Here is a 24,529-nt window from a genome sequence, read left to right as displayed (position 1 = left end):
TAGAGGTAATTTTAACTATTGGAGGAGACATTATTTATTAGGTTACCTAATTGCACTCAGTGCTAGCTTTCAGTTCTTCCACCCTAAAAAACATATCCTAGGAGCAAGAATCTGCCACTTTGAATAGCCTCTGCCACAGATACTGTATATAGCTGGACATTTTGAAATCCATACATAAAATAGAAGCCAATGCATAGAAAAAACTGCCTGTGTTCCTACCATACAGTGCTCATAACAGACTTTTACTCAGCCAGCACCTTAAATGGAAAAAGCAGTATTTAAGGAAGAGTCTCACTATTTTACATGCAAATACACAGGTGGCTTCTATGGCACATTAGCCAGAATGGTGCAACACTCCCTCTTAGGGATAAGGTCCGCAGCTTAGGAGTACTCCTCGACCTGGAGCTTTCTTTGGAAGCTCAGGTGACGGCGGTGGCGAGGAGCGCCTTCCTTCAGCTTCGGCTGATTAATCAGCTGCGCCCCTACCTGGAGTTCGACTGCCTGGCGACGGTGACACACGCGCTGGTGACTTCCCGCCTAGACTTCTGTAACGCGCTTTACGTGGGCCTTCTCCTGAAGACAGTCCGAACACTTCAATTGGTGCAAAAGAGAGCTGCCAGGTTGCTGACGGGGACGGGGCATTATGCTCACATGACTCCAGTCCTCCGTCAGCTTCACTGGCTGCCCATTGAAGCCCGGGCCAAATTCAAGGTGTTGATTATGACCTATAAAGCCCTAAACGGCTTGGGTCCTGGCTACCTGAACGAGCGCTTACATCCGTATATGCCCGACCGCCCTTTGAGATCTGCAGGAGAGTCCCTTCTCCGGGAACCCTCCATGAAAGAAATTAGGAGAGTAAGTACTCGGAGGAGGGCTTTCTCTGCGGTGGCGCCCAACCTATGGAATTCACTCCCCAAAGAGGTCCGCCTGGCACCGTTGTTACTGGTTTTTCGGCGCCAGGTAAAGACCTTTTTATTTAAACATCATTTTAATTGTTAAAATATATGATCTGGCCAGGGCAACTTCTTCTTCCTTCTCTTTTCTCCTCCTACATTATTTATTTACTTACTTTATACTGATAATTTTAATTTTATATTATTATGTTTGTAACTCAATGTATTTTTTGTATTTTTGTATTTAATGGTAATTTATTATGTTCTATTGTATTTCAATGTATTTTATTGTGTTGTAAGCCGCCCCGAGGCTTCGGCAAGGGGCGGCATAGAAATGTAATAATAATAATAATAATAATAATAATAATAATGATGATGATGATGATGTCTGACCTTCCTGAGATCAACAGGAAGCAAACTCTTGCTTATATAAAGATGAATGCTTTGATCATAGAGACTATTGAATCTTTGTTAAGACTGTACACACAATGTTGGCATTACTTCTTGGGCCATATGTCCCTGCAGTGCTGCCCAAATCCTTTTCCCATAAGCCTGCTGCTCAGAAAGCAGTAAAGTGCCGGCACAGTCACCAAAGAAACATACCCTGAAGCCACCCTCCCTTAGCCACAGAGTTGGTACGCCCAAGCAGTTTTAGGCACTCAACTTCATGGTCTCATGTTGATCCAGCTTCAGGTGGCCAAGTAAAGAGCACAATTAACATCTTTCATTTATCTCCTGACTATTGCTTGCTTCACAACTGTTTCTATGCCCCCGATCCATTATAGCAACCCCTTCCTCCACGCACTCACATCAGCAAGTGTTGGACAGGAGCTCAAAAGATCTGGGTTCTACTCAGTCATGAATCTTACTGGATGACTGTGGACAAATCACTGACTTTCAGTCTGACCTACCTCACAGGGTTTAATGTGAGCACAAAATAGAGAGGAAGAAAGTAATATAAACCAGCTTTGGTTCCCTGGAGGAAAAATTGTAGGATATAAATGTAGTCATTATTTGTTGTTGTTATGTGCTGTCATAATAGCAATGAAGAAATACTGAGCATGTACAGTTTTGCATTCTGAATGCACTATCACACATTCTACAGAAATAAAACTAGGTTTGTTTCTGCAACTCCAATATAAAACACATTTACTCAGGAATAAGCATGATTTTGCTGTGGAAAAGGATATTCTTAAAAGTTAAAAAGAGTATATATAAGCATATACATGCCCAACTGGCCACCTGAACAATGTTTAAAGAAGAAAAGATGCTCTACAAGATGCATTAGTCCTTGGGGCCCTAGCATGCTCATTCTGACCTATACGCTGGCATAGCTTCTGTTCACCAGTGTCCCATAACCTGCCACAGTCTGAATGATAATTTAAGGGTGGGGGGAGCTGGACTTTGGCCTGAGATCTTGCACCACCACGTCTGTATCTTCAACAGTGCAACAAAACCAAACATCTGCCTAGCAGTATGTGTCTTAACTTTAACATTAATTCAGATTCTGGTTTTAAGTCCTATCAGAGCTATAGTTAAGGCACTCTCCTATGCAAGTTTGGATAGAAAAATGGCTGGGGCATGCTAAAAGTGGTAGACCCTTTTCTGCCTAAGCTTGCATAGGATTGCACCCTTACAATCCTAATTAAAATAATTCATTCTTAACCACAATGCCCACAGCAGGCCAGACAGCACAGAAGTTACTCAACAGTATCCGAGCTGCCCCTTCTAGAAAGGTGCTGAATCTTCAATAGTTTTCTGTCTTGCATGTTTCCTGGAGATGACTCTCATTTCCAGTCCTCATTTCTTGTTCCACAGCTTCTGCCCTTTCACTGAATAGATGCAGAATCACCATCACTTCCCCAAAACATCCTTCTGCTAAAACAAACTAAAGTTCTACAGTACAAAACAGCAACCTGCAGCAATGAGGACTAACAACATGCCTTTAATTTTTTTAATGTAGTGGTTCTACAACTCCAAGACTAGATTTCCACATTAAGAATGAGGTTCTAGACAGGGAGCAGAATTATAACTGCACCATCTCGGACTGCAATTTTTATTCATTTTTAGTATTTCCCTACATGTAAATTTAAATCATTCCTCCCTGCATATAGAAAATCAGCATCATAAATTAAAGCTTATTTTCTTTAAGAAAGTTTACTGTATGCAGGGATTTTTTTTTTTTTATGGGGAAGTGCTTAAAAATATCATGCCTCATCTGCAAGTAGAAGTGATAGTCTAGTGTTCTCCCTAAAGACTTTGAACACTTGGCTCCAAGCTGTGATGCTTTCCTGTATGACCTATATATGGAACACACAGAGTACACTAAGGGATGCTGCATATTAAAGAGGGAAGATCAGCAGGTGAGTCGCAGAATAGTTTACAACAGAAGCCCCATAACATATGGGCCAACTGCCATAAGGCTCTAGGGAAGCAAGCACCTTTTATTCCTCTTCACAACCAATCACAAGTGTGTTTGGTGCCAGACCTCCCCTTAATTCCTCTCTGGTTTCAATGCATGAAAAAGCACAACATTGGGCTCTGCAAATGGTTCAGCTCAAGAGTAATTCTAGGGAAGGAAAACACACACATGGAAAAAGAAATCAGGAAATTGTTTTTTTCAACATGGGACTGTAAGTGAAGCACAATCTGTGAGACTAGAGAAGGAAAAACCACAAGAAGAGCCTTCTAAACAATGTAGATTATACTAAAAACTGCATCTTCTGCCCTTTTAATTAGAGGGAGGTCAGTGAGAATGTCAAGCATTGCCATCAAGCTCCTCTGTTCCAAGGAGGAAATTAGACTTTTAAATGAAGGTGCTTTTGGCCTTTTTTCAATTGGATTCATACTGGGGGGAAAAGAATGGTTCACCACGGCTTTGCTTCCCCAATGGCTGCATTGAACAATACAGATGCAACCCAGGGTCAGACTGATACAGCACCAAAATTTATCACTGCCATAGGTATTTCCATAATCCTCTAAAACTGTGTGTAGTTATGCAGGTCTAGACAGCAAAACAGACCAGTTATTCCAGAAGGAAAGCCAAATAGTCACCTTGTCAAATAGCACCTAGCATATCTTTAGCTCTAAGTAAATGTTAAGTGATGGCAGTAGACAGCCACTCTCTGCTATGCTCTCTATTCAAGCATGGCTTGATGAGGATGAGCACAAGGGAAAGCCACAAGCTACAATCCCCATTCTGCCTATCCATCCACAAGGTCACTTAAGGGTGCTCACTTTTACTCCCATATGCTCTCTTTTTCCCCAGATGGCTAAATGTGCCACAAAATTGATTTCTTATATAGATAAAGAGATCATAGTCCTACCTTACAGTGATAAGCAATTATATGAATTCTATATGTACTCCAAATACAGGAACCACTTCCTCTGCCAGCTCTCCAACCTGTGTATCCTACTTCATGAAACTCTGTCTTTTATCCCATTTGTAGTTACAAACTCTTTACATTCCAACAGGGCCAGCAAGAAGGGTCAACATGGTCAGGCATTTGCCAAGGGCCCACACGCCAGCAGCAGGGCCACTGACAAGGGCCCTTCTCAGCACCATGGCAAGCTACCTGTTTACTTGTCTCTCTCCCTCTGGACCCTGAAAAAAATGCTAGTGAGGAAGAGGAACAGCAGATGCCCCTGCCTACCTGCGCACTGGCTCCCTGTCTGTCTAACAAGTGGTAGCAAGGATGAGAGGATGAGGAACAGAAGCAGCTGATAACAACAGCAATAAGAAGGTGGACTCACTGAAGGAGGGGACTCACTGAAGATGTCTCGCACATGTCCTTCCTAGCATGCACATCTTCCTACCTAGTTTTCTTGGAAACTCAATGTAAAGCATATGGGAGGGGGCAGTGAAGTCTACTTTGCTAAAGTGAAATCATATAAAGATTTTGCAATCCAACAGAGCTTACCAGAAAAGCAAGCAAGTGAAAAGAAAGCCAGCAAAACTGTAAGGAAATGCAAAACCATTATTAGTCTAGAAAAGAATTCCCAGGGCACCTTTGTTTCATATCCTTATAGCAGATTCCACACGAGTGTAGCACCCCAGATCTAATGTCATTTGGAATTCGCAATAGTTGGAGCGACTATAATCTTTCAGATTCCTATGAAGCTGTCCTTCCTGTTATCTCATAAATTTAATTTCCTGCCTTCTAAATTTCCATGAAAACAAAAGCCCAGCTTAAAAGAATTTAGAGGCTGTCCAGACCAATCAGTCAGGGAGAGAGGTAGGGCGAATGAACAAGGCTGGGTGGGTGATGGGAGATTTACTGGGATCACACAAGGCCTAGTAAATCATTACAAATGATTTTTAAAAGCATTTGGGCACCATACCCAACGGAGAGAGAAATCACTGTCTATAACAATATTTCTTTGGCAATCCAAGTAGGGGATGATCAGGGATTCCACAGGGAAAGGGACTGGAGGGCAACAGCAAGCTGAGGTCCCTCTCAAGAAGGGAGAAAGTGCCTTCTGTACTGGAATAGCTGTGGTGGCAAAGAAAGCCTGCAGCTTAACATTTAAAGTGACAGGCACAGCAGCAAAGGGAACAGGGAAACAAGCAGCAACATGTTTTACAGGCCAGCCTGAGGAAACTCGTACTCCTGCTTGCCTGCGCAAGATGATCATCTGGGCAGTATACCAAGTGGAAAGATGGAGATAGGGAAGCAGAGGCGGGGGGAATGACCCTGTTAAATTATGCCTATGTAGAGCACAGGATACCACCATCTATGCTTAAAGGTTTTAACTACCACCCTTCAGCAGAGCAGCTGGCCTAAAGAAAGCCTTGGAAACATCCTCTGTGGATTCAGTTTTCTCTCACTGCTGGTTGCTCTGTGGTTTGGGTGTAGCCAGAGTAGCTGCATTTTCAGTCTCAGAAAGAGATGGAGCTCTTTTCAGCAAGATAATGCAGCCCTGCCAGAATTTATCTTACACAAAGGCCATCTTCTATGACCTGCTTCACTGCTGGCAGAGGGAGGAGCTTGTGGATGGTTAAGGGAACAGCCAATTTGCAGGACATCAACCACACGCTGGGAGGTTTCTGGCAATCTCATCTCTGGCCCCTACCTTCTTCGCCTTTAATTTCTAAAGCTGTAGCATTCAGTCCCAGGTCTCCCCAAAGATGACTTTTTCAATATTCTTCCCTCACAAAAAAATCCATTTGTATTTGGCAGAACTAATTGTCCTCTTTCCCATTTTGAATGAAGATGAACTGTAACTCCTTTCCCTTTCATTAGACAAATGGGCTGGGCTTTGTCCCCTATAGAACAAATACCTCCAATCCATGTGATACAGGGCATTTCAGAGTCAGAAGCACCTTTCTAGCTTCTTAGAGTGGAGCTACTGCAGTTAAAACATAAGTTCTTCTAAAAGAAAACCAAGGAGTATTATGTTCACTTAAAGCCTTGGAATCTGAAATACTTATACTGCCCAATGTAAAATCTAGATCTGGGAGTAGGGGAAAGAATCTGTTGCATACAGTAAATCAGGCTTAAAATGTACTTTTAAAACTATGGTTTTCCCTTTAAAGGATCAAGTTTAAAGAGAAACTCTATGTGGTTAAATAGTGCAATTTTAAATGTCTGTATTACAGCAATAATACTGGATTTATCATTAAACTACAGCAATAATACTGGATTTATCATTAAACTTTATCTTAAAATAGCTATAGCCATGTAAGATGGGACCATTGTTAAGATGCATTTCTTTCATCTGAACCTATTCTGTCTTTCAGGTGATTTTTTTTCTTTTGGAATATCTATACTTTTTAAAAACAGATTTTGGGCTGTGAGTTTGCAGAATTAAAGCTCAGTTGCTGGATGCTGAAAATTGTTTTAGGCATCCGCTGGGGATAACTTTTAAGAGAAAGGTAGGGAAATACAACTTTCAGGAAGAAATACAACTTTTCAACAAGAAAAAGAGCAAAAAAGATGCCTTGCTTTTCTTGTTTTAAGTGCCCTACATCCGCTTACAGAAGCAGAAGCAAGTTTTTTTAATTAGTCTTTCCTAATGTCTTGTTCACAATTAAATTACTATTATTATTATTAATATGCCAAAGAGATAGTCTAATGTAACAAGGCTGCTTCCAGGAGTTAGACTTGCTTTATTATTATTATTATTATTATTATTATTATTATTATTATTATTATTAACTACTACTATTACTACAACATTGCATTTATATCTCGCCTTTGTTCCTCTTGCGAGGAAACCAAGGAAGCTTGCATAGTTTTCCTCTGCTCCAACAACCCTCTGAGCTGAGTTAGGCTGAGAATCTGTGACCAGTGGGCTTCATGGCTGAGTAGGAATGGGAACCAGGTCACCAGTCCAACACTCTAACCACCATACCGCACAGGCTTTCTAACCTTAGGTTAATCCTAAATTAAGAGTCCAATTGCTTATATCATGCAGAAATGTTAACAGCAGAAAATAAACTGACCAAAATTGCTTTCAAAATACACCAAAGCAAAGGGTCTTTTTTTTTTTTACTACTGATGCAAACTTAAAACTGGTGCATGCAGTATATGTAATTTGTTGCCACAGGAACATTTAGGGTTGCAGGAAAATTAGGATCACCCCTCTTGGATTCTCAGTAATTGGCTGCATACCTTCCCTTCCCAATGAGATGAAGAGTTACTTTCCAGCTACCAGAAATAGTCCAGAAGCCTGATCTCCCCAGAGGTTAAATTCAAGCTCTTGTTTTAGAGTCTAGAGTTTGGAGACTATAACATTAAAAAGTATCCCCTCTTCTGAGATTTTCAGAAAGTAAAATGGGGTGTTTGGGGGGGTATGCAATTCCAATATAAAATTCATGAACAGTGCCACAGTAAAACATGGCATGCACCATATTCACTACAGCAATATGCAAATTAGACAAATAGCAAAATGGCTTATGATGAGTTTCTATTGTGGTCCTGAGGATGAACCAGCCCAAACCAGAAAGCATTCCCTGAGGCAAAGGCAGCTCAGTTTCCCTTAAAGCAAATGCAAGGGACTGTTTTATTGAAAATAAGACCTGAATAACAAAGAAACAAAGCCAAAAATGTGATTGAAGAGCAGTTCTGTTTGCTGAGAACAGAAACAAGTACCACCTCAGGGGACTTTCACCATCAGCTACCTAGGCACTGCAGTTTTAGCACAATTCTTATTCTAACCAACCTATTGTTAATTTGTTCATTGACACCACTTGAGGCTCAGAAGCCATCAATAAGGGTAAATAACCCTTGGGAACAAGATTCACACTTGATACGGCAATTTTGTTTGTGCAAGCTACACACCGCTGTTTCTGCAGTTAAAATGGAAAGGAAAATGCATGTCTACAGCAGGCAGGCATATCTGCATGCTACCCAAAGATACTGGCTCAAGTACATAGGAAAAGTCATGCTGGATCAGACCAAGGGTCCTTCTGGTCCAGCACTCCATACAGTGGCAAACCTGCTGCCCACAGAGCCCCTCCAGCTGGATGCGTGCAAGACCTCCTCCTGCCCAGCTCCTCAGCAACTGGTATATGCAGGTATGCCACCTTGGGTCAAGAGGATGGCACATAGCCAGTAAGACTAGTAGCCACTGATAGCTTCCTCCCTCATGATTCCACTGTGCCCTTCCTCTGTTGCCCATATGTATGCTACAGAAAGCAGTCCCTAATCAAACCTTCATAAACATGTCCCTTGGTTTTCCCAATCCATGAAGCAGAGCAATTCCACTTAAAAAAATAAATATGTAAGGTAGTTTGTGTGCATGCAATTCCTCATTCATTAAAAACAACTGAACTACCTAGTGGACTTACCTAAACTTTATGAAGCCTGACTAAAGCAGAGATGGACAGAAGTAGATCTCCAGATGTTCCCAAAAGGCCCTGTCAGCATTGTCAGTGTTCAGGAATGCTGCAAGTTGAAGTCTAGAAATCTGGAAATCTACCCTCTGATCAGTCCTGAACTAAAAGCCCAGCACTGTCTTGATGCCTTTTCTACAATTTTGATGTGTACCCCCACCATGCCGCTTCTCATGATAGGAGTCTGCATCTTCTGTCATACCTTCTACCTCTTTACTCTCAATTTACTTCACCTAAAATGAAAATTAAGTCAAAGCCAGTAAAAATGGCACAGATACTTCGGTACTGGAATTAAGGTAGCATCCCTAAACTTAATGTGGAAAACTTTATGAATCCTCAATTCCATTTTTAAGGCTGGTGTAGATTTTCTGCTCCATCCTTCTCTGTGTTAGGATCTTAGCCAGCTTCTCTCACAGCTCTTAAGAAATGTTCGTGTTTCTCATTTTATAATCTCTACATAGTCCTCGCACATCTATATCCTTTCTTCTCCTAAGACCAAAACTGTTTTTAAAAACCATAGTTCTGACTGCTTAAGATGCATTATGAAAGTTGTTCAGCCTATCATCCTGTGAATATGGAAAAACCAAATGAGGTTTCTAAATGCATAGGGACAGCCAGAGAGCGAGAGAGTGAGAGGGAGGGAGGAAGACTCTAGCAGAACAGTAGAAGAAAAGCCAGAATACATCCCAGGATGCTAGTCAAGGTGATCATGAGAGACCCTATGGAAAGGCTGATGCTTCTTAAATCCAAGAACTTTAAAGCAAGGAAATTGGGAAGAAGCATTACTCAGAGACTGGAAGAGACAGAGACTGCATCAGATACTGGCAGTGAGGTCATTAATTTTATATATCACCAACAACAACTCTGACACTTGTCAAAGTAACATAAACAAAAAAGTAAATCTCTGTCCTACTTCAATTATAGTTGAAATTTCAACAAAAGACGATAATAGAGGAAGAGGAAGAAGGGCATCCTGGAATAGAAATGAGCATGAGAAAATGTATACATGTACTTTGGCTTCATTCATGTACTCTGTGAAAGACAAATGGAACAGGCACACTTTATATTAACTTGCATATCACTTGCAAGGACCACTGGTGAAATACAGCAGCTCAGCCCTTGCTGTACCTAACAGAGAAAACCTCAGTTTAAAAAATCCTGCTTAAAATATTCATTCGAAAATGAAACACACAAGCAAAGTCATTGCAAGGTAAGAGCTATGAGCCTTAATATACTGAGTATCCTACTACCTATAAGATGATAGGTTTGGCAGATCTAAGAGAAGGAGAATTTTCTCCACAGACAATCCAATCAGCTGTGATGTATACAGGAAGGGCTCTTTGAGAGCAGAACCCAGAGTCACCCACACAACACAAGGACATGGGGTTTAGGTGCTTGAACTGCTCCAGGCAGTCTCTGCTTATTCAGGCAAATCCCCACCAGAGACTCTGGAAGGACTTTTGAGCAACTCACACCAATGCAGCCTGACTACCAACAGCAGGGAGAGACTAAAATGGGGCAGGATGACTGCAGGTTTCCACATTATAAGCCTACAGCAAAAAGAAAGCACAAAGTAAACTTCAAGCAAAAAGATGGGTGTGGACACGATGAAAGATTCCTAAAAATTGAGTCATTAAAAACAAAGCTAGCTCTAAAACTGAATTGCCACTGGGATTTGCCAGTCTCAGTTCACCAGTCACGTCATCACAAGGCCTCTCCCTGATCTGGGAAAAAGGCATCTTTTCTGCTTGGCCCAGCACTCCCTCCCCTCTTTTCCCTCATGGGTTCCTATTAATAGAAAGAAAGGCAGGGGAGGGGAGTAGCCAGCTTTTTTAGTTTCCCAATAGCCTTGCTGAGTCTTCCTTCTTCCTGTGTGGGCGTGGTGGAGCCGTCAGGAGCTCCACTGAGGTCTTTGGCTTCCCCCAAAAACCCAGAAGGGGGAAAAATAGCCTTCCTGTTTGAACTCACAAGCTCTTCTTTCTACCCAGAACACACCCCACACTATCCACAAGGGCCTGGCTGTCCAATTGGAAAATAATTAGATAGCAATTTTATTTACGACTCTTCTCTTCCTCTCCCCCATCCCATTTTAATGGCTAAATGGTGACTCATTTTGGCAGTGTCAGAATACACAGGAAGTTGTCTCTGTTTTACAGCCACCGCTGTTCATTTGTTGTTAAATATTTATCCTACGCAAGGATGCTTGAAAGGAATCTGAAGCCCTGTTGGTGCCATTTTCTCACAGATTTCAAGGCAGTTGGACCAGATCAGGAAGGAGAGACAGAGGCCTACCCAGAAAAGCACAAGGAGAAAGGCCTAGACAATCAATCTGTGGAGCACAGACATCTGCAAACTGCCTGATGTACCACATACTTAAGATCACACCCTTGAACTCAGTTTTAATCCAGAGTAAATGCCACTCCCCGGCTTCAGGCTCACAATTACCAGTGTGAACTACAACCCCATTTAATCTATAAATGTGTGGGAGAGGGGGTTTCACCCTTTTAATCCTTTTCACCCTTTTTTGTATTTTAATCATATTAAGGGGTAAACAGTATACATCAAATGATCCTGAGCTTGTAACCTAATCAACCATGCAGCTACAACTAATTCCCCTCACCATCCAGATTATTCTATGAAATTCCAGTGTGATATCCAAGAACAGCTTGGCTTTGTGAATGGCTTTGTGAAGTAGACAGAGACCCACTCTGCCCTTCCCAAAAAAGTGCTCCATTTTTAAGGAAAATGCTAGCCTGAAGGTGCTGGGATTGGATCCCTTTCCCCAGCATTACAAAAAATAAAAATCAATTTTTAAAGGCTAGTCACTGTGTGCTTTCTTTTCCATCTCAGCAGCTAAGAAGAGATGGCCTCACACTTCTCTCCATAGCAGGAATCCAAGACATCAGGAGGGAGGGAGGGTTCTCATGGAATTTCCCCTTGTAGGAGGCCTACCCAGAAGGGATAGCGAAGGGAGGAAGCAAGCCAGGGAGACAGTGATTTGACATTGACAAGCCTTACAATAGGAGGTTGCATTGTAATCAAGGCCTTGCTCCAACCCCTGGGAGCAAAGCTGCCTCGAACCAGATCGCAGTGCACTCTGGCCCACTGGATTTCTTCTCCACCCCATTCTTGTGGGAGAGCAACAGAGGGGTTAGGCCTCTAGGAAAGCTTTCCAGAACAAGTGACGCAGCAATGGTGTTTTATTTTTAAAGTGATAAGGGTGTATGTGGTGGTGGGACATTGCCAAGAATCTCACTGCATCATTTGTTGAGCACTGAGTATATAGCGGAGGGACCTTTTATACCTGCTAATAGGCCTGCACTTATCTCTGGCCAAATACAAATGATCTGCAGCTTTACCAGATTTCCTCCTATTCTCTTCACTGTTTGCAGAGCTGTTAGAAGATTTAAAGATCTTATTGTTCTCCCAGGGAGAGAAAAGATGGCCTCAGAGACCACCACTATACACCCCCATCCCCCATGTCACATACTATTGTTTGAACAGCCACTTTCACACTGAAAGAATCCCCCACCCCTGGAACACACACATTCCCACTGCTTTATCCCTTCCCTCCCTCTATCTCATCCTGTCTACCGAGGGTCCAGGTTGCCCTGATGCATTTCTAATGGGGCCTGAAAAGATTGTCAGCTTTGTTTACTTCCTTGTTTTCACCACATCTAAGATATCAGCACAGCACTAGGACAGGTGCAGCAAAACCTGTACCCAACAACCTGCAGCAAATCTTACTGGCACTAAAGATGTATTTTGTACTCAAGGGGTAAAAACAATGGCCTCTCTCTATTTAAAAGGAAAGGTCACCTTTGCATGGAATGGTTCACTTTGGTATTGTGAAAGGTTACATTTGAGCAGAAAGGCCAACCTTTCCCATTAAGGATAAAACAGTTCTTGGGAGAACCAGAGGTTAGAAAGCAGAGCTGCTGGGCCCATACTGATCCAGGCAATGAGAATTAAGAAGAGTGTAAGGAACACACTTTCACTGCACCAACAGTTATTATTTACCATGTGCCCATGGCCTTCTGGCCTCTGATCAGGCTTGGCAGAACTTATTTCACAAGGCGTTTTCTTCTGGAGACTAAAAACTGCATGGGGCAAGAAACCACATTTTATTTTGTTTTTCTGTGCAGTCCCTACTAGTACAGTGCCAAGCACACTGCTGGTATTTTGCAGACAGACAACCTGAGAAAGAGGCAAATGCCGCACTTACCCTGATCTCGTTGCGCCGGATCTCTACGTCACATACAGAATGTCCTTGATGCGCCCCGCTGTAGTAACAACAGAATTGGCAGACAGCAACCTGCTCAGCCTCGCAGTGGTACAGTCGGTAGGCATTGTGCTGGGGGCAACTCCAGGCCCTGACGTCATCCGCCTCCACTAGGAGGTGCCCACGCGCTGTGGAGGGCTGCTGCAGGTGTGTCTGGACATGAGACTGGCAACATGGAGCTTCACACCTCAGACAAATCTTCTGGGCAGGCAAAGGAGGCCCACGGCGGCAGAAGACACAGTGTAGGACTGAGGGAGTCTTTTCCAAGTTGAGCGAGTTGAACTTCTCCACAATGTTGGTCAGCTTTAAGTTCTTCTCAAGGTTGGGCTTCTGGTTGTAGGCCTGGTTACATTCAGGACAACGCACTAGCCCCGTCTCTTTGGCCCAAGCCTCTCCTATGCATCCTCTACAAAAATTGTGCTTACAAGGAAGCTGGACAGGTTCCACAAAGACATGCAGGCAAATGGGGCATATAAGCTCTTCTTCAAAACAGTTCTTCCAGTTTTCAGCCATGTCTCACAGCAATACAGATTTTATTATTTTTAAATCTCTTTAAAAAGTCAGTTTTTGGTCTATCAACACAGATGATGAGGAGTTCCCACTTTTGCAACAGAAAGGCCACTAAGTTGCTAGTGAACCAAAAAATTAAAAATTAAAATTAAGTGCAGAACTATCTCCTAAAATTCAAAGCAAACCCCCCACCCCAAAAACCGGGTAGCAAAATCAAACAGATGTAATAAAATAAACAACTAGCATAAAAGCTGCAAAGCTCAGAAGCTTGTAAAGTTTAAAATGAAACAATCTTAATCCTTTCAAAGTTTTTACTTTTGATTCTGAAAAGAAAAACTTACCGAGAACTGGAAAAAATCCATACAAAATCCAGAAGGAAGGGGTCCAAATGCCATATAAACCTCTTAAGTTAAACACTGCCAACTTATCATGACTTTTTGCCCAACATTTTATATTGCGAGAACCTTTATCCTTCCTGACTAAACTCAAAAGAATCCCTTTTCAATTTTTTTCTTCCCGTAACAGAGTTCAGAATTCAATTAAGCCACCAAAAAAGTTGGGTGATAAATCCAAATGCAGGATTAAAAATACAAGAAAAAACAAAAAACCACACAATGTCTAACTTCTAATACAGCTGAATGGTGCAGTACGAAAAAAGATTTCTTCGTTGGCTTTGGGACAGTGCAATCTCAGTAGGAAGACGGTCAATCGCTTCAGATGAAATTCCAGCCCAGAGTCAAAGGGACCCTCCCATCCCTTGCTGCTTTCACAAATAGGAATGAGAAGAAGTAGAAAAATAAGGACTCAGGAGGGTGGAAACAGCTGAAAACAAATTCAACCAAGAGAATCAACCTGCTCCTAATACACCCTGGAATTTTGCCTTCTCAAAATCTATAGCGATCTTTTCAAAAAAATATTAGTAAGACTGAAATTGAAACAATACTCTCCTCTCCAAAATCCTCAGCCTTTCGGGAGAGTGATGGGTTGCTCTCGCTGGAAGGAAAACAAGTATGCCTTGATCAAACTGAAAAGGAATTTCTCAACTGCTAATGAAGAGCCTGGCCCCCGCCTCTTCCCCTTTGCTTCTGTTTTCCTTCTGACATGAAAGCTATTTCTCCTTTTGGAACCAGCCTGCAAACCGGAGGGGAGGGAGGCGAGGAGGGGACACACACACACACTCACTCACTCCCAAGCGCGCGCGCGCGCACGGACGCTCAAAGGGAACTGCTGAAATGTACAATTTCAAGAGGACCCAGTCAGTCCTCAGCCATTTTGAGCTTTTTTTTTTTTAATTGGTGGATCGGGGGGGGGAGCAGAAAGATATCTGTTAAAGACGAATGTGGGAGGGGGCGGAAGGCTGGTGGAAAGCACCACCCTGCAAAGTGTGCGCCTGATGTGGCGCGGAGCAAGGAGAGAAGAGGGCTCTAAATTGAGTTTATATAGCCGCAGCTGCCGCTGTGCCTTTTAGCTTTTATCTTCAGATTAAAAAAACCCCTTCATGCTCCTCACAACCACCTCCAGCCATCTTGAGTCTCCCCCCTCTTGCAAATAAAAATCTATCTATATATCTATATATATAGGCGTTCGCACACGCCTATCTTCGACACCTCTCCCTAAAGCTCCCACTGTCACAAATAACAAGAAATTAACTAGCGAACCAATAGATTCGACAATCTCTTTTCACCTTTTCCACATGCAAAAGAAACAAGCAACACAGAACAGACCCACGATTTCGACCCAAGAGAAAGACACAACAAAAAAGGGGGGTGCGTAGAAGAGAGGGATTGCTCTCTATCACCACACTATCGCCCAAAAGGAAGGCAGAGAAGAATGATGGAATTCCAGATCACGAAAACTGGGCGATATATGAAAAAATAGATCCATTTATCGATTGTTAAGATCCCAAACAGAAAACCCATACAGATTTTTTAAAATTCTGTCCCCATTCAAAGCGCAGGGGCGCGGGGGAAGGTAAACCAAAAGATCTCTGCCTGGATAGATTTCTTTCCCCCAACGCCGCATAAATACAACCGATTAAAAACCTTACAACCGCCCCCCACCCCCTCCACGCAAAACCGAGTTGGGGAATGGGTGGCACGATAAAAATTAAATGAGATCTTTTGAGCAGATCGACGGGGTGACAATCAAGGTGACGGGGGGGGGTTGCCTATGAAAATAGGTAGCGATGCTGCTGCCTCATCCTCTCCTCCTCTTCTCCCGGGGGTGGTGAAAGCGCATTCGGGTTGGTGTGAAAAATGGGGGGGGGGGGTTGTATGAAGGAACTCAAGGGCGGAAGGATGACTACGGATCAAGGGCGCATCGCAGGATTTCCCCCCTCCTCCTCCTCCCGCGGCTTGGCTTAAAGGAACAACGTCTGTGTACTATCCGGGTTTCGCGTCTCCCAGGCGGCAGGGCCCCTTTAATCGATCAATCGCCGATCGATCAATCAATCGGCTCTGATGAAAAACAATGAGTCCTCAGGAGGCGCAAGGACAAGAAAAAAAGAAGCGAGGGAAGAAACCGGAGCCCAATCCGGGGGAGCCGCTGACCTATCTCTAGGCCTCGTCTTGTTTCGGTCCCCTCCCTTCCTCCCGCCGGGTCTGTGCCCAGCCTAGCCGCAGCTACCACCAGCCTCTCGCTTCCCGGCTCGGTCGACCCTCGGCAGCGGCTATGCCAGCGCTGGTACTGCCGGCGCTGCCGCCGCGCTGCTGCTCAACCCCTTCTCCAGGGCCTCACGTGACCCGCCACAATTTGATACATTAAACACAACGCGTCCGGCCTCTCTTAAAGGGGCAATGGCGTCCCTGTCGAAGGAGAAGCCGGGAGGGTGTCCTACTAGGCCTCTAGCTCGGCGCCTGCGTCTCTACTTACTTGAGAGCGGGGAGCCGCTTCACTTCATCGGAGGAGAGACAGCCATTACTGATCCTCCCCCCACTCCTGTGTTCACCTACCTTTGCTAGATGTCAGGGCATGAGTCATAGTGGTTGCCACCCCCAACAGGAAAGGGAGGCAGGTGGGAAACGTGGCCAGGTCTACCCATTGAATAAGTACAGCGCCTATTTTCTTGCTCTCTGTGTGTATAAAATAGCGTGTCTATATAGAGGTGCACCGGCAGCAGAACGCACGACGTGCCAGCTGCTGTACGGAGTGCTAACCATTGCCAAATGGAATAGAGAGCAAAGATCCCCTACCCTTAATAGCAAGTTAGGCAATTGGTCCATTGGCTTTAGTGGTTTAAATGTTGTTCCAATGCTCTTTTAATATTCTAGTATGTTTTTATGTATTCCAATATAATCATTGTATTCCTCCTTGGTGACATTTGTGGAGAAGCAGTGATGTACATGTTAAGAATAAAAGAAAAAAAGAAAAAGAAAACTGAGTTCAGTGTTGTCTGTATTGACAATGGTACTCCAAGCATTCCTGGTAGGGGTCTGGAGCAGTCTGTGCTGCTCTACTGAGATAGAAGACTTTCCTCAGTGTTCAGAAAAGAACACTAGTAGTTGCTGCAGGATGGGGAAAATTCACCAATGTATCCCCACACTTCTTCCTGTTCTGTTTACACAAATAGTTTTTAAAGACTTTATTATCATTATTTTAAAACATCTATGCAGGTAGGTGGAAAAAATTCCACCATCTCCACAGCAATGAAAGATACAGGAACTTTGTTGGGCAAGTGGTACTGTACTCAGCACCCGAGGTATGCATTCAGTTCCGTGTTCATATCCAACCCGTCTTAATTTGGTTAGTAGACTATATTCTCTTTTATGCTCTGTCCAATGACTAGTCTTTACCACTGATTTAGTACTTCAGAATGCCAGGTGCTGCACAGGTCTTACCTGTGATAGCTGCTCTGATGATTTACTGTGTTTGTTATTCAAAGAGCAAAACAGCTGATTTACTATACATGCAGTACCAAGATGTTAACATACAGATTTAGAGCTGATGCAAAATAAAAGTATGTGACTTTGAGGTGGATAAATTATATACCTTTTGAAAATATTTTTTTAAATTCTTAAATTGGGTTTTAGTTGCTCAGAACAAAAAAACATTTCTTGTTGGGATGACTATCATCTATGCTGCAAACAGTCCAGTGTCACTTCTATTCAGAGGCATTTCTAATGCTTCCCTTATGACTAGAGGTCACGGTTACTATATTATTCTATCTAAAGTATTGTTCTTCATCTGAAAAAGTTCCCAGAGTGCCATACAAGGATCAAAATTAAGACAGTCCTTGTCTACAACCTTACAATCTAAACAAACCCACAGCACAAAAGAAATATTGGTGGGGGGAAGTAAACTCAGGCACTAAAATTGTAGGTCATTATCCAGTGTGCCCTACACTTATTCTGTTATGCAGGCAGGTCTCAAGGCAGGAAGGTAGTAGTTCAGAAAGTGACTTGGGAAACGAGCAGAAACACTCATTTTTAAAATGGGGCAGTTCAACCTCATCCTTGCATTTGCCAGCTTGTTTCCAGAGTTGCTTTTTGAACCTCTAGCTCTCCATTGTGCCGGTGATGGGTCCTGCTGGCACACAGGCAGGCTCGAATACTGTTCTTAATTACAAAATTCCACTGGTAGCATTTCAACAGGTTATGGAGTTGCACCTAAGCACAATGGGAGGAGCTGCTACATTTCCCTTGCTGTTGCTGTTGGAAGTAGAGGGAGGGCCCTGTCAACTGGAGTTCTATCTTGGTGTGGTGGAAGGTGCCAGACTGCTGTTCCTCCTCTCCATCTTGGCATCAGCTAAAAGAAGCTACTCCGGCATGTGATGGAGAACAGTTGTACCACTTACCTTCTGGCACATATCAGAGGGTATGTTTCCATAGGTTAAGGAATCTGAATGCATATACATTTAAAATAATTTTCTGCATAGCATCTAACATTTCAAATTCAAGAAAACAGCACAAGTAGCAAAAGAAATCTGACTGGATCTGTTTAAAATAGATCTCAGTCTTTGTCACATCTTCACTAACTAGATCTTTCTGTACTGGATCCATACCAGGAGTTCCCTGCTGGATGCTCCAATGCTAGTTTAGAATGCATTCAGCATACAGTTAGAATGAGTTGCAGGAGGACACCTCAAGACTGGGAGATGCATTTGCTGCTCTAAGTGAAGGGCTGAAACTCGGTCATTACTATTTTGCCCAGCAGCAGTGAGCATCACATATAACTGGCATTCTTTTCCCATATTTCCAGTTCTCATATGAAAAAGGAAGCATGCATTTTCCACACAACCAAATTCATGCACCCCAGTGTGGGTTTGCACAGCACATGAATGTGGCCATGGGGAAGCACACAACTTTCTTTGTTGTGGGAGACAAAGTTCTTTGTCACCATTTCTGGGCTAGATGCAAAAAGATCCCAAGAATGTCTCATTTACTGGTAGCAGCTGCTGATATTTAACTATTCCAATGTTCCATCAGTTTATGTGTCAAGACAAAGTGTATGGCTATCCCATATGCATAGCCTTTTTAGAAAAAGGAGGACAAGTTAACAAATGTTTCCAAATTACATCTGTTTAGGAGGACAGTATCCCAAATACAACAATAGCCTAAGCACACATATTTTCTGGAAATATTTGGAACCACTGTTAATTTTTTTCAGTTTCAAAGTATAGTTAAGTGACTTTCCTTATGTGTCCTATAATTTTTGCATTGATCGTGCAACAGTTTTCTTGGGGGACTGGCTGGTATGACATGGTTATACTATATGATAGACTCCAATGTCACTATGCCTTTGACAAGCAGCTAATAACGTACCAGCAAGATATCCATTTGCTTCTTCATGTCTAGATGGGAGCTGTCTGTGTTTCTGGTTCCTTTTTATTTAAACTATTTTACATTTTGGCAAGCAGGATTTTATGCAGAATTTTCTTGTTTTATATTTTTATTGTCATCCATTTTTATCATTCTATCTCTGATTTTGAACTCTTGTGAAATGCTCAAAGTACTTTGACTATTAGGCAATATAGAGATAAAATAAATAATAATTAAAACACAGTTCTTTGGTAGCATACTGGAAGTACAGCAAATGGGAATGGCAGTCTCCCTCTCTTCCTATATGATTATCAAGCATCTTATTTCCACTGTGCGTACTGCAATACCCATGCTGATCCTGCAGTCTGTAAAATAGCTGGATGGGAGCCTAAAACATTAAGATATGCATTATGACAACTAGATGTACATAGCAGATGAAGCACACGACAGACAGGCAAAGTATTGGATCCAGATTCAAACTGGATCAACAGCAGCGGGAGAAGTGAATTTCCTCCCACCCACTTACATCGCCAGCCCCTCACATTCCTAAAAATGTTAATAGCTAATAGCATCATAAATAAACTACAGTGGGCTGGTCACTCGCTCCCTAACCCATGTCTCTGCTCACAAATGATCAGGTACTCTGCAACTTGCTGTGGCTTGTGGCCCCCTTAGTCTCCCTGTCCACTCTTGGCACATATATGATGGGCCTTTGCAGTACAGGCTCAGCAGCCGACTCCGCTTCTTCACTGATGAGAACATTTGCACTCACTGATAAAGTAGCAGGTTTTAGTAGAATTTGTAGAAATCTTTTGCCACTTTCAGGACACTTTGTATAAAGATATTGGTGCATATTTACTAGATTTGAATTATTTGGACAAATCTAACATTTAGTTACTGTGGTTTAGGAGAGTTATAGAAATTTCTCCGAAAGGTAAAAATACAGTTAAATGTGTACTAAACTCTCCAAATGAGATTTTTTTGAGGGGGAAAACATAATGTTAAATTTGCATGAACCTCCACAAAGGTCGGGAAAGATGTTACGTTTGCACAAATATTCCCCAGAAGGATGGGGGAGGTGTTGTTGTCTTGGGAGGAGACAAAGTGAAGGAGTGAATTGACTCTGATCATTTAAAGACAGAAGAGACATGGGATATTGTTAACAGGGCTGCAAGGGCTGCCAGGTGTCTCACTTGCTGTTTAAACAACCCATGCTGAAGCAATTCTACCAGGTTCAAATTGCACAACAAGCCACCCTGAGAACAAGATACCCTGCACAATCCTACTTTGAGTCATCTGTTCTCAGTCATCTGCTTGCAAGATACCAACCCATCTAGCAAAGCTGTTCCAGGTTTGGTTGTCATTCTAAGCTCCCCTGCAATTGCCCATGGCAGGATGTGTGAACCAGGTCACTGAACCAGGATATCCTGCTCTATGGAGGGAGCTGTAGCATAGTAGGAGGGGGAATCCCCCCAAACCAGGTGGAAGGATCATTCTCAAGTTCTCTTTCTCTAGTAGAAGGCAGAGCCCAGATACAGTGCAACCTCTTTCAATCCATTTATATAGCCATTCTTCCTTACACTTAATTATAGATCAAGAATTAAAAAATAAAAAGGAAGGAAGGAAGGAAAAGCAGGCATCTGAGGAAGTTGTTTATATAGCACAAATGTAAACCATTTTCAACTCTCTTTAACTGCCACAGCGTGCACCCAAGAAGCCCTTGGGACTCTAAAAGAGAAGAAAGATGTCTAATAAAATATTCTCAGCACCCTCATAAAACTACACTTTCCAAGATTTCTTACAGAAGCTATGGCAGTTAAAATGATTTGAATCTGGCCTAAACATAGTTTCATTTTTGGGCCAGCTTTTTCCAGCCAACCATTCTTGCTAGGGAACAGGTTAAATAAAATAAATATTGAAATGCTTGGCTTTTAAAATCCCAAATCCATTCTTCTTAACGTCAAAGGACACATTTCCAGCATGCCGCAGCTGTATTTTGTGTTTAGAATGCTAGAAATTCTTCACAAAGGATTTCTTCTCTCACCTCACCTCCCCCCCCCCGCAAAAGTAATTGCAGCTTATTGTTTTCTTCTGTTCCCCCCACCCTTTTAAGACTGAGCAATTCCTCTCTTCTTTGGAAGTGTACAGAGTAGTGTATTTGTTATCAGAACTTTCCTCCCAATCTTATCAGCAGCAGTTTTTCCCACGCAGTGGGGGAGAAGGTTATGAGTCCAAATCTTGAGAAATATGCAGGCTTTAATATACTTTTAGAGGCTTAAAAAATAGGTTGGCCAGAAGAAAAATACATATGCTCCATTTTGTGCTGCATTTTTGAGAATAAATTAAACCTTTGCTAGTTTTAATGGAGTAAGACTGCATGTATAGTGTCAATAGAAGAAATATAGTTCCCATTGTCAAAGAAGCTACTGATGTAAACAAAGAATAGGGAATGAGCACCTTACTTCCTAAAAGAAATGAAGCTAACATGGGTGAAACATATAGGCCTGGTGTGCACAGAATCTAAGCCATGGCTTATTTAACCCATGGTTTATTGCCCTACCTGGGGCTTTATCTGGCAGACAATCAAACAAATCATGATTTTCTTTTTAATCCCTTGGCTGCTTGTTTCCTTCCTCCCTCGGGCGGCGGGGGGGGGGGGTGAGAAAACAAGTAGAAGACCTAAATTACCAAGCTGCTCCACTGAATGTTGTGAATCTAAGTGGTCCTCTTAAAGCAATTTGGCCTGCAGGATCACCAGCTTTCCAAACTAGAGCCAGGGCAGTGCTGAGATTAAATGTATATAGAAATTTAACCTTCCTTTCTTATTGTGCACATTTGTAAATAGAATACATTGAACTATTCATAACAAATATTGACTTCTCTTCCAACACTGCTATTGTTGTTTTTCAGCTTATTAGCTCAACTTCTTTTTTAAGTAACAAATAAACAATCTATTCTAAAACTAGATTGTAATGTTAACAGTAGTTCAATGCACAATCCTATGCAAGTTTAGACAGGAAAAAGTCCTACAACTCCCAACATGCCTCAGCCAGACTTTTTCTATCTAAATTTGCATTAGATTGCACCCTTAGTCAATTGCCATTCAGCTTTTCTGCATTCATTAGCATGTTTGAAATGCAGTGAATGAGCTAAATGAATGAAATAAATGAAATCTGATGAAAAATGTATTGGACTTGTACTGCTGGACTTGGATTTAAAACCCAAAATCACAGATATGAAATGGTTCTCACATTTGTAGTGATTGGGAACCATGATTACTTACTGGAAGGATGGCAACATGCTATGTAAAACAGCCTTTCCCAAACGTGGTGTCCTCTGGATGTTCCCATCATGGTGGGTCAAATAGTCCAATACATCTACAAGGCTCCAAGTAGGGGGAAGCTTTACAGAAGACACAGGTAACAGTGTTGGAACACTGAATGGAAAGTTGGTTTTAGCAGATTAATCTTGACAATCCCATTATGGATGTTCTGAACTGGACAACCAAGCAGAAACCTGTCAGGTCATCTCCAGGCCACCCTGACTCCTTTAGTTTTTGTATGCACATATTTGAATGCAGCAAATATAAGTTGGGTTCAGCTGGCAGGTAAACCATTGCCCAAGGGGTTCACAATCCATGTAGGCATGATTGATTTGTAGACCAGCTAATTCCCTTTTATTTATGATCAGACAATACTATGCATTACCATAACGACTTCCAACTCAAGAACTGAGTACACTGAGTTAATGTCAGCAAATTAAGCCCCAGAATTCCCTGGAGGCAGGTAATCTTGGCTTTTACAGGTAAGAAAACCAAGGTTGACACTTGCAGAAACAACAGTTGATTTCAAACATTTAGTGATGTACCTGCTGCCTTGAAATCAGATTCTGCAAACCATAAAACATTGGGCATGAACCATAACATTTTTGGTATCAATTGGTTTCTTTCCTGTTTGCCTATCCATGATCATGCCATGTTCCTTCAAAGGTCCCACAGATCCTAACCAGCAGCACATTCAGCCTTTCTGGAAATTCCTATCAGATTTACCCATTAGATTAGCCCCCAGCTCTGGACACTGTGCTATTTCAGAACTGCCTTACTTGTTTTACTCCAGGTTTGCTTGACTCATGTACTTTTGGCATCAGACACAGCACCAAGATCTATGAGCAAGACATATTCTGAGGATCCTTGTCCGGGTGTGCTAAGTTCAAAAATTGGGAGGTTCTGATCCAACATGGATCAGAAACTAGGGAAAGCAATGATGGCAGTAACCATGTGTTTGCCAAAAAGTTAAAGAGAATTAATGAGCTAATCACAATAAGAAAGTGTACTTGACCAAGTAGGAAAAAATCCTGAGATGATAATACGTTGTGCTGCATCCTTGCATGTCAGATAGTTTGATGTTGTGTTTCAGGTTCAGTATCTATGTAAGCCCAAGATCAGACTACATTAATATGTATCTGTGCTGACTTAGAGGCAAAGAATCAAGAACATTATTTGAAGGTCTCTTTCTTCTGAAGCCAGTTGTCAGAGCTGACGCTGCTGGGTTCAGTTTACCTGATAATGTCACCAAATTAAATATCTTCCCCATTGTGACTTGGCTTTGAACTGACAAGTCAAAATGACCTTCCTGAGGAGGAAATGACCTTAGAACAGGGAAGGGGTAGCAACTAGGAATACAGAGTTTGCTTTGCTACATAAAGGAGAGAAGTAAGCAAAATTTCCTTTTGATACTGCATAAATGTAAGTAATTCATTATCCCAAAAGGTATAAAATGCAAGTATCATAGAACTATAGTGCTGGAAAGATGGGTAGTCCAACCTGCTACACTGAAGTAGAATCTCATCGTGTCTGGCATGTTGAAATGACTTAAGGAGCAATCCTATGCATTAGGACAGTAAAAGGGCTGGCTGGGGCATACTGAGAGCTATTGGCCTATTTTCTGTCTAGGACTGTGCCCTTAGATGTCTATTATTGCATTAGTGGAGCACATGGGAGCAAGAAAAGCTGAAGTGCAAGAGTGTGAATATAAGAAATAATGTTTCATAAAACATTTCGATCTTTGGACAATCTAGTAAAGTGACCTTGAACAGCTAAAACTTCCAAAAGATACAAAGATATTAGACAAAATAGGGCAGGGGGGATAATTAGCATGATTTTTTTTGGCAATCAAGTTAACTTCTCTGCTTTCTTGCCACTGTGAAGCAAGTTACTAATTCACAATTGCTTAACTAGGTCATGATCCCATTT

At 42.2% G+C, this 24,529-nt stretch overlaps 1 protein-coding gene across 2 annotated transcripts in view; it reads right to left on the bottom strand.

The window, feature by feature from the left end:
* TRIM8 (tripartite motif containing 8) overlaps window positions 1-16,435 on the bottom strand; it is a 69,033-nt gene extending 52,598 nt beyond the window's left edge. Inside the window, exons 1-2 of one of the 2 annotated variants that reach the window (XM_044437659.1) lie at window positions 16,394-16,435; window positions 12,956-13,641 (exon numbers count right to left, since the gene is read on the bottom strand). In XM_044437659.1, the coding sequence (XP_044293594.1) occupies window positions 12,956-13,525 (570 nt within the window). In that variant the 5' untranslated portion in view covers window positions 13,526-13,641; window positions 16,394-16,435. Of the gene's footprint in view, window positions 1-12,955; window positions 13,642-13,863; window positions 16,215-16,393 lie in introns of those variants that run through there. The other variant, XM_044437651.1, reaches the window with a different exon arrangement.
* Between the last annotated feature and the right edge of the window lie 8,094 nt (window positions 16,436-24,529).

This window comes from Varanus komodoensis, unplaced genomic scaffold (assembly GCF_004798865.1).
Source record: "Varanus komodoensis strain SLA01 unplaced genomic scaffold, ASM479886v1 scaffold1, whole genome shotgun sequence".
NCBI lineage: Eukaryota > Metazoa > Chordata > Lepidosauria > Squamata > Varanidae > Varanus > Varanus komodoensis.
The sequence above is the reverse complement of the archived record's forward strand: the minus strand, read 5'-3'. Positions and strand labels throughout refer to the sequence as shown.